The following is a 10,997-nucleotide window of genomic DNA, read 5'->3' as shown; positions in this document are numbered from 1 at the left end:
GACAGTGTTGCGCGCGCCGGCATCCACTTCCGGCAGCGGCCGGGTGGCTCCGTGCGGGGGAGCGGGGCAGGCACGGGGTGAGTGAGGCCCCCACCTCCGTCCGTGGTTGCGCAGCGGTCTCGCGCTGTCCTGGGCTGCATGGAGACTCCCCCACCCCACCCCCTGCGGCCCGGGTTTCCCCAGTGCCGTCACACTCTCGTGTGTGATGTCACCCCTGTCCTGTGTCCTTTCAGTGTGGTCCCAGGGGCAGGCGCAGGCCGCAGCTCCACTTCTAGGCAAAGGAATACAGGTGTCTGCAACCTGGCAGTGGTGGGGCGGCATCCCTGCAGGCTGCGGCCCCCAGTGCTGGGTTTGAAACACCTCTGCGATGCCTGTGTTCCCGGGCTGTCGGCTCTTCCTCTGCCTCTGAAACCTTCTTCTAAGTCTGTTAATTGCAGGTGCCGTCGTCTTGGGGCTAAAACGCTGCTTGCAGAACCGTGCAGCCATGGTTCTTGCTAGTGTGGGCAAGATGGTTGGACTGCAGAAAAAGACGGCGAACATCAGAAACATCTGTATCCTGGCCCACGTGGACCATGGTAAGAAGGAGCCTTTTGCTACAGGCTGAAATGGAGATGAGCGCATTAGGAGGGGGTGGTTTTAAACCCTCCCGTTCTCCTGTCCGCTCAGGGTTCGGTGCCACTGAAGTCCAGGGGCAGGTTTAGAAGGCCTCCTGCACGGTGTCACCGCATCTCCTGTTGGTTGTAGTACGTATGACTTGTGAAATGGGCAGTGCTGGCAAAGCAGGGGGTCTGTGACCGTATAAGTCAGGCATGCTCAACCCCCCAGCTTGAGTGGTGTCGTTTGGCGTGTGGGGCTCCCCTTGGGTCTGGAAATTTGCAGCGTTAATTACTGCTTCTGTCCTGTGGGGAGCTGCACAGGTTGGATAACATGGTTCTGCATGTCCAGTGGGGCTGGCACAGGACTGGATTGGGTAGTGCCCAGGTTGGATTGGGGATGGATGGGGCCAGATCAAGCAGCATGGGTCCAGATTTGGGCTGTACGTGGCTAGATCTGGCAGCCAGGGGGGTGTAGCCAAATTAGGAGAGACAGAGCGCCTGTGGACATGCAGGGATGTTGCTCTGACACATTGTAATTATAGTGCAGCAGAGATGACGTGACTATGCTGGAGCATGCTAATTAAACCATTTCGGCAGTCTCCATGTCTTGTATTCAGCATCCCTGCACTTCAAAATGGCAGCGGGGGAGCTTTAACTAAAGTTTATCAAACAAGCGTTATTTAAAGCACCCCTGCTGCCATTTTGAAGCGCAGGACACTGAATACACGAGACGCTGCGGGTGCTTTAATTGGAGTGGCTCTAGGAGCCACTCTAAAGTGCCCTCCCCCCACCTCCAGAGCATGTGTAAAGACGCCCATGGGTTTGAATTGGGACAGCATGGATTTGGATTAGGGCGGTGCATGTCTGGATCTGGCAGTGTGGGTCCAGGTTGGGCAGCATGCAGCAGGATCCAGCAGTACAGGTGTAGATGTGCATAGCTGAATGTGATGACATTGGTCTGGATTGAGCAGCATGTAGCCAGATTGGGAAGTGCAAGTCTGGATCAGAGTGGCACATGGCTGGATCCAGCAGCATGGGTCCAGATTAGGTGGTGTGTGACTGGATTGGGAGGCATGGACAGAGATGTGGTTTTCCAGAAAATGTTGAATTGGAAAATTGTCCGGATAATTTTCCAATGCCCTAAATGGAGAGTGACCTGATTTAGTATGTTTGAGCTATAGTTTTATTTACTAAATAAAAAAGTACCCCCATGTTAATTTTATGTCCCAATAGTCACATGTATTTGAACTGAAATATTTGATTAGGAAAAAGATTAAATACAGCACACTTAGTGTGGTTTAAATGTTATAGTCAAACAAATTCAGCGCTTTATATGGAAATAAATTATTTTTATTGGAATACTTGTAAAAATGCAAAGACAGGACACAATAGCATGCACTTCCCTTACATTGCTTGTTTAAATTTTAAGAAAAAAACTGAAGGCTTTGAAAACTATTCACACGCTAATTTTAGCACACCCAAAGAACTGTGCATGATATGCCATGCTTTGGTTTTGACTTGACCTGCACAGCCAATTAGGTGAATTCATAACTTGATTTTTGGTTTGAATTATTGTCAGTGTATTTACCCTCCTGTTCACAAATCAGTAGAACATATATGTACTCTCTCTCACACTTCCGGGGGATAATCACCTGCAAAACATTAATCACAACTTTGAAATTGCCAACCTTGCCTAACATTGTATTGGCATCCATTCATTGTTACTAATGAATTGTATGAAACAATGAATTCTTAGAAATAGAAACTTTCCTACAGAAAAATAAGGCATTGGAAAATTTTCTGCCCCACATGTCTCAGCATGGGTTTTGATTATGGTGGCATGAGTCTGGATGCGGGTGTGTGGGATCCGGCCCATGCACTTGGCTGATATTTATGCCAGTTGTCACAGCAGATCCAGACTAAGTGAATAAGAAATGGCAAGTGTAGCAGTTGAATACTGCTTCTTTCATTAAAGCGATCAACCTGTTTGTATGAAAAGTCTCCTGGTGCAGACTGACTGTCTGCGTGTGTGTGTGTGTGTGTGTGTGACAATTAAACTTGGAAAAGGGTCCCAATATGTTAGACCTGCACCAATTTACCTTCTCTACGGTTTTTCACTTACATCCATGTAATATATGTGTGCATATCTTGTAACAGTATGAAAAGTCTTGAACTTTTGACTACTGAGTGGTTTTTAATTGTTTGGAGTGTTGGATTTAAAGAGTGATGGAAATAGTTTGTGCAGGAGGCACATTTTTATTTGATGGTTGTGTTGGGTTTTGTGCTGGATGGTGATTTAGTGGAAGAAATTCTTTATGTAAGTGCAACTGGTAATTTATAACAGTGGTTGTTTTAGGAAGTTAATGGAGGAAGCTATTGTTTAATGTTAGTGTGAAAGCATGTTTACCAGATGGCATTTATTTTTTTTCAACAGTTTTTCCTGGTTGCAGTTAGGGAGTTAAGTATGTATGTTTTTATAAGGATGAAGGCTGGAGGCATGGTTTGTAAGATTCTAATCCAGGTAAGTAAAATGCTTTTAAATTAAGTTTAGAGTTTCTTAGGAGTTTTTAAAGAAATCTTTAGGCATGTTGTTAGAAACTGTCCTTCAGATAAACCAAAAATAGTAGAAGAGTATGTTACCAGACCCTCTGGATGTGCTTATTTAAGCAGAGTACCTTGTTTTTCTTTTCAGGTAAAACCACTCTAGCTGATTGCCTGATATCTAGCAATGGAATTATTTCTAGCCGCTTGGCAGGAAAGGTAAAGTTACAATTTAATAAACAAAATGTTTAAAGTCTATGTGTACAAATTTAACAGTGGGTGTTCAGGGGATTTTTCAAGATGTGCTGTAAATTTTCTTTTGCCTTTGATTTCGCATTTAAATGCAAATTTGACTTTGCATTCAAATAATATTTTGTGAAAATATTTTTACATACTAATTTGTTCTTATGTTTTTATTTTAGCTGAGATATCTAGACAGTAGAGCAGATGAGCAGATCCGAGGAATTACTATGAAATCTAGTGCTATTTCACTGCATTTTGAAAAAGGTAATGTAGAGATGCTGGAAGGAAATATATAGATACTTGGAACTGAACTGTCCTCTTGCTTCTGGATACAGTTTATCATGGTAAACTACAAACGTGTTGGTTGACATGCTGTTTGTTGTAGAAATGTTCTGTGGGTGGTAAGACTCTTAGTTTTTCTTGCTGCCTTATATTTTAGAGGTGATTGATTTGCCCTATCAAGAGTGAAGGAAATTTTCCATGTTGTGGACAAAAAGTTTAATTAAAAACTTGAGATTCCAAGGTTGCTGTCTAAGAGGCGCAACATCAGAACCAATGGCTTTTTTTGCAGAAACATAGCCGTATTTAAGAATAGGTAACTTTTTCATAGAACAGCCTTAGACAACTGATGCATGCCATTATATGATGGATATATGAAATGATTCCCTGATTGGATTATTTGCTATTTTTCACTCAATGTACAGGTTTTGGGGTAATTGCCAAACAGAGTTACCTGACTAATTTTGTTGAATAGTCTCATTTGTTTAGACTAGTGCTGCTCGACCTCTGGGCTGGGCCTGTTTAAAGTTAACCTATTTAACAATTTCTTTGCCTCCATTTTTCTGAGCAGGGACCAGGTCATACCCCGCCCCCACCGAGATCCCCAGTGGTCCCAGGGGAGGTGCAGTCGGGCCCAGGGTCAGAGAGGACCTAGTCAGGGAACTTCTTATGGGACTGGACATGTTCAAATCAGCAGGTCCTGACGATCTCCACCCCAGAGTGCTGAGGAAATTAGCACAGGTCATTGCGGGACCTCTGGCACAGCTTTATGAGCACTCATGGTGCTCTGGCGAGGTGCCAGAGGACTGGAAAAGGGCCAATGTCCCCATTTTCAAAAAAAGGGAGGAAGGAGGACCCAGGAAATTATAGGCCTGTTAGTCGTACCTCGGTTCTGGGGAAGCTGTTTGAGAAAATTAGCCAGGTGCACATCTTCAAGGGTCAAGCACAGGAGTGTATGCTTAGGGGCAACCAACATGGGTTCATTAGAGGCAGGTCCTGTCAGACCAACTTGGTGGCCTTCTGTGACCAGGTCACAAAATCGCTGGATGCAGGTGTCGCGGTGGACGTAGTCTTTCTGGACTTTAGGAAGGCCAGGGCAGGTTACAGGGGTGGGTGGACGAGAATAAGATGGGATTCAGTACTGACAAGTGCAGGGTATTTTACCTAGGGAGGAAGAACCAGCAGCATACCTGCTACCTGCAGGGAGACCAGCAGGCAATGGGAGAGTCCCTGTTGCCCCGAGCACTACTGGGAGTAACAAGGAATAACGGCCATAAGTTGACTGAGAGTAGATTCAGGTTAGATATTAGGAGACACTACTTCACAGTCAGTGTGGCTAGGATCTGGAATCAACTTCCAAGGGAAGTGGTGCTCGCTTCTGCTCTAGGGGGTCTTCATAAGGAGGCTAGATAGATACCTTGCCAGGGTCATTTGACCCCAGCATCCTTTCCTGCCCATGGCAGGGGGTTGGACTTGATGATCAGCTGAGGTCCCTTCCGACCCTACCAGCTATGAAACTCTGGGTCTGGGGGTGTACATGGGGCCAGAAGGTTGAGCATGATTGGTGCAGATATGAACCCTGTTTCCTGTGGAATGCAGTTGTTAAGTTTTGTAAACCTGAGAAATCACTGAGATGTGAATATTTGGAATTTTCTCTTTTTTTGTGGTACAGCTTAGTCTTAATTTTGGCATTTCTTATCCTTCAGTTTATGTTCCCTTTTGCTGTAGCAGTTCTTCAGCAAACTTACCTTTTTTCTCATACAGTTTCTTGGACTTGACTGGGAGATTTGCTTAAGGCAGTGTTGCACACCTCATCTGGCCCCAGGGGCTCGGTGAGAGACTCGGCCAGTGTGTGGGCCTTGTCCAGAGCATGGGGCAGGTCCATGAGCTAGATCCTGAACATGGAGCCTTCTCATCTGGCCTGTGGGCCTGGAATTTTGCAGTGGCAGCATTCATTGCTGTAGTTCCTGAAGCTACTGAAGTTGCGGCTCCTCCTGCTACCAAATTTTTGGTCCCCTGGGCCATGTGACATGGCTTTGCCTGTGGTAATTCCTACAGATCTAGAAATTTGGCAGCAGGTTGAATGGCAGTAGCATTAATTGCTGTGGCTCCAGGAGCTGCAGCAATTAATGCTGCTATTGCTCACCATACCACCAAATATCCAGACCCATGGGGAGCTCCACAAGCCAGGTGACATAGTTCTGCAGGCTGTATCTTGGTCACCCTGGGTTTAATCTATGGAATATTCTCTCAAGCAAATGGGGAGGGAAGGCTGCTTTTCCAAGGATTAGAAGCTTGTTGCCTGGGATGTGTAAAATGTGTCTGTACAAAACCGCTTGATGAAGAAGCTGGAGGCTGAATTAGAAGGGTGCAAGTCCCTTCTCTCTTATTTCCCCTATTTGTTTTGATATGCTAGAAATTGAAGCTGCTGCTGTTCATTTTGAGCGGCTTGGTGTGGAAGCTGCTTAAAGAGAAATGGCTCTTATTGCAGGGTCAGAATTTCGATTTGTTAAAATGCTTAGTATCATCATGCAAATGTATTTAACCTGGAGAAATTTCACTGTACAGCTATGTTGTCATAAAAACATTATCTTCTAGTACAGGTTTCCCTCACTTTTTATGCAGGTTCTGTATGTGTGAATTCGCTTTTATGCAATGACCCTATTTATACCAAAAATTTGTTATATGCGGGGTGTGATAGAAGTCCTCAGGCAGCTGCTTTGTGCGGTGCATAGTCTCCATTGTGGATGTTCCAGTTCTTGAAGCTTCACTTGGCAGCCCCAACCCACTGGTGTTCGAGGGTGATGAGAGCCCCATGTCTGTTGATTCTCCTATGGATGTTACCCTGCGTGTACCTCCTACCAGTGATGTGGAGTCTGACATTGAAGACTCTTCACCGCCCTCTCTTCACACCAACTAAACATTCACCACTACCCTGTGCTTGTGTGTACTGGCTGCTGTTGGTGGATACCAAAATTGTCTTGTAAAAGTAGTAGAAATGGGTCTTGGGATCAGTACAGTCAAGGTCTTGGAACGTATAGCTATTTGTTACATTGTAAACTGGTTTCCTTTCATGCAAATTCAAGTTATGGACCATTTTCCAGGAATGCATGTACATAATAAAGTGAAGAAAACTTGTAATTGTAAGTCAGAGGTAGTGGATGCATTTGAAAGTTAGGAATTGAAACTGACTGAACCATATTGCCATTGTATAAGTTGTATACTCAGATTTTTGTAAAGCTTCATCACTTCTGAATATCTAACGATATTTTAGTAACAGTTACATTTGCTTAAGTGCACCTTGCTCATGTGATTCTTGAACATCTCTTGTTAAGCATGGAGGATTCCTTTTCATAGTGAACCACTCTCAGTTGTCTTATAAGCACTTATAAATCATTATTTAGTCATTTAACTCTTGACAGTTCATGGTTAGAATATCTTCCACTAGGCCATCTAGGGTGAAGTGTCTAAAGATATAAGGTGTTTACAAAAACAACTAAGCAGAAATCTAGGTGTTAGGTCCCTAAAGTACATGGGTACTCTGTGGATTTTTCTAAAGGGCCTGTCCTCATTGCTTTAATACCTTTTGAAAATTCTGGTCTTTTGTGTGCTTGTCAGCCACTTAATTAAAGACATTTAATATTAACAAGTGGCTTTTTCATGTTCTCTTTATATGTTTAAAACTTTATCTGTTTAATTTTAGGTGATCAGCAGTATCTGATTAATCTAATAGACTCCCCCGGTCATGTGGATTTCTCTTCAGAAGTATCTACTGCTGTCCGACTCTGTGATGGCTGTATCATAGTGGTGGATGCTGTTGAAGGAGTCTGTCCACAGGTGATATACAATATTTACTTGAGAGTGAGGGTGGGGAAGAGAGAATAAATTAAAATATTACAGTTTAGCTGTCTTAAGTACATTAACAGAAATGAAAAATTAGCTAGTGGCCACAAGTTTATAAAATGTTGTTTTGATGAATGGTAACTTTGCATGTAAGACGTGATAGAAGTTAGTTAGATTTCTAGTAGTGTTGATTAGCCAGTTTGCTCAAGAGATGAACTGTAGAATGTGTTTAGGAATTTATAGTTGAAATACTGCTGCCATAGTGTTGGAGGAGGAATGGCATGTTCTTGCTAGCAATGGGGTATCAGTGCAGTGCAGAGGCCAAGAAGATGCAGAAGGGCATAGTCTTGTTTTGTTTTGTTTCTGTGTTGTTTTTCAAAGGCAAGGTTTTCTATTTACTGCCTTATTTTATTATATTTAAGGATCAGAATTGCCCAAAAAAATTTTAGTCTGTCCTACTGTGGCCAGAAGTTTGTAAAAATGTTTGATTCCATAATTTTTATTGTTTATGGAATAATTCTGTAGTAATTAATTTAATTTAAAAAAAACACAGCCTGAAATGCTATTTGAATTCTGGTATTAAAAATTATCTTGAACATTGCAATACCTTGGCGATCGTAAACCTTCCTTAGCATTTTCATGGTCTCCCTCCCTTAACCCCCTTTTGTTTTTTTCCTCTGCTAGACTCAAGCAGTTCTGCGACAAGCATGGCTAGAAAATATCCGCCCAGTCTTGGTGATAAATAAAATTGATCGCTTGATAGTGGAATTGAAGTTCAATCCCCAGGAAGCATATTCTCACCTTAAGAATATATTGGAACAGGTATGAAGGCTACAGGAAAATATTCAAACAGAAGATGTTGTTTTGTTTTCCTTTTTTTTTTCTCAGTGTTTGAACTGAGACCAGGGGCAACATTCTGTTTTTAATATTCTAATGGGAAGTAGAAATAAAGGTAGTTTTGTGTGATCAGTTTTCTTTACCTTCAGAAAAACATGCAATGTTTTTTTCTCCTTTAAAGTGAGAAGAATGAATGCTGTTACTTAATTCCTACTCCTGTTGTCTTTTTTTGTTAATTTAGAAGCTTGGCCTCTTGAAGGCTCAGACCAAGTGTTGTATACAGCTTTGAAAATAGTATTAAATTCTTCTCAATAAGCTGTCCAGAAGTATTGTCAATTACTAATTAGTCTGCATCTCAAGTATGTTTTATGGGAAAGATATTTTAAATGGTTTTTTTCTGACTATGGATTGTCTTGCAGTTTCTTGGAAGTGGGAGACCACTATTTAATATTCAGTAACATTGGCTTCCTTATATAGGGGGTTGAATTTAATCTACCTTTAAAGGTCTTAGTGTTTACACATTTCATTATAAATTCAGTTTGACATTACTGTAACTGGAGAGATGTCTCATTTTTATTTATTTATTTTTACTGGAGACTGTTTCACACTTCATTCTGTAGAAGAATATCTTTCGTAATTGAAGATTAGTAACTTTATAAACAAAAATAGTCTGTACTGGAACTGAAGTGCTCCAAATATCATGTGAAATCTTTAGTTCCATTTAAATCCTTGATAAAACTACTACCTTCAGGTGGGCAAGAATTTATACCTGTATTTATAGATGCCCAGTATCTATACCTTAAATTTTGTGCTGGCACTTAAGCATGCGGGCTTTCAATTTTTAAGTAAGTCACAAGAGTGCAATGTTGAAATCTGTGAAGTTATGGAACACTAACTTTTTCTGTGGCTTTACATATCCTTCCCTAGGTTAATGCTGTCACTGGAGCACTATTTACTTCTAAAGTTTTGGAAGAAAGAGCTGAAAAAGAAACAGAAACTCAAATTATTTCAGATTCTGTACCTGGAGACCAAGTTTATGACTGGAGCGCTGGCTTAGAAGACACTGATGATTCACATCTTTACTTCTCACCAGACCAGGGGAATGTGGTTTTTGCCAGTGCAATAGATGGCTGGGGTTTTGGGTAAGTCAGTAAGTCTTAAGATTTCATTCCAGTCTTACTTTTTTACCATCTAGAATGCAAAGACAGCTGAAAACCTCTTGGACAGATATAAATGCTGTTCAGAGGTAAGCATTTTGCATCTCTCTCTATATCCAGTTATATGTATATGCAGTGGTGATGTGTAGGTGCACCCCCTGACAGGCTGCACATGCTGGTGCACCCCCTGACAGGCTGCGCTCCCCGCTTAGGTGACGGGCAGGGGGGGCAGGAGGCAGTGCCGGTGCCTCCCACTGTGAGCACCGGCCAGGGAGTGGGAGCACTGGCTGAAGTGTCAGGAGTGCTGTAGCTACTTCTGGGAGTGTTGTGACCTATTCCTCATCTGTGCAGTTGGTTGTGGGGGGGACCACTCCTCCACCCCCCTGGTTGCTGACTAAGTGCTGGGGGGGCACGTGCCCCCCTGACTCAGGTGGCACCAGTCACCCATGTGTGTATACTATATAATATTTTCCCCCAGATGCTCTAATTTGTGTCCTTGATACTAAATCCTCATTTTTTTTTTTAACTTTTCTATAGTATAGGATCTAGTTAGTACATTTCATGTGTTTGCAAGCATACAAATTTCATATTGGTTTTCTTGCCACTGTATGAGGATGGGGTTTGTATTTCAGCAGATACTTAAATAAATGAAGAATAAAAGGAGAACATATTTCGTAGATCACAGTACTTTGAAGCTTGTTGTCACTTACTCTTTTTCATTTTTCTTCATTTGCTTTCTTATTTTACTTGTTCTTAACATTTTGTTCAGAAAACAGTAAACCATGTGAAGATTAAAGACATTCTGATTACTTGCCACAAGGTGGAGTGCTTGTCTTTATCTTGAATGTATAAATAATCGGAGAGAGAGACAAACTTTTTTTTTAAAGATTATAATAGAAAATTGAATTCCAGTAAGTACAGAGTGTTTGTTTGTTTTTTAATTCAAGACTAGTTTTGCTTGGTTTAACAGGTTCCTGTGGAGTTTGTAATACAAACCCATCAGTTTTCAGCCAGCACAGAAGAACTGGATAGTAACGTTGATTTCTTTAGTTTATTTACTCTGAATAACGTGTCAAAAGAGAACTTATAGGTCAAAAGAAAAAAGATTTGTAATAATATTTCTTACAAGGAGGGATTTGTCCATTTTTTGTTTTTTGTTTTTAATCGGTCAGTGGTCCCTTTAATACTCACTTCATAGCAGAGAGAACTGCCAGGTCTGCAGTGCTCAATGCTAGATCATTGATAGATGCTGTATTTGTGCTCCTGACTGATTTTGACTCATTTGAATTGTCAGTAAATTTGTCCTCCAAGAGGCTTAAGTTAAAACAGCTGCAATAAAAATATAGGATTGAAATCTAAAAAACTATGTTTTATATAGCTTTGGAAACTAGATTCTTTCCTTGGAAAATTTGGTTTAAACACAAAACAGGGCAAGGGAGGGGAAGAGCAAGAGAGAGAGAGCATATCTTGGAGGAGGGATATTTGTCTTACCCTTCCTTTT

At 41.8% G+C, this 10,997-nt stretch overlaps 1 protein-coding gene across 2 annotated transcripts in view; it reads left to right on the top strand.

Moving 5' to 3' along the window:
• The first annotated feature begins 18 nt into the window (after positions 1 to 18).
• Positions 19 to 10,997, top strand: part of EFL1 (elongation factor like GTPase 1) — a 171,775-nt gene continuing 160,796 nt past the window's right edge. For both annotated transcript variants that reach the window (XM_090028279.1, XM_090028278.1), the window contains exons 1-7: positions 19 to 77; positions 438 to 575; positions 3,289 to 3,356; positions 3,560 to 3,644; positions 7,363 to 7,496; positions 8,187 to 8,324; positions 9,267 to 9,481. In XM_090028279.1, the coding sequence (XP_089884405.1) occupies positions 485 to 575; positions 3,289 to 3,356; positions 3,560 to 3,644; positions 7,363 to 7,496; positions 8,187 to 8,324; positions 9,267 to 9,481 (731 nt within the window). In that variant the 5' untranslated portion in view covers positions 19 to 77; positions 438 to 484. The remainder of the gene's footprint in view (positions 78 to 437; positions 576 to 3,288; positions 3,357 to 3,559; positions 3,645 to 7,362; positions 7,497 to 8,186; positions 8,325 to 9,266; positions 9,482 to 10,997) is intronic.

Source organism: Crocodylus siamensis, chromosome 15, assembly GCF_052110815.1.
Source record: "Crocodylus siamensis isolate JL-2025a chromosome 15, ASM5211081v1, whole genome shotgun sequence".
Lineage (NCBI taxonomy): Eukaryota > Metazoa > Chordata > Crocodylia > Crocodylidae > Crocodylus > Crocodylus siamensis.
Note: the sequence above shows the minus strand (reverse complement) of the source record. Positions and strands in the feature narration are given on the sequence as shown.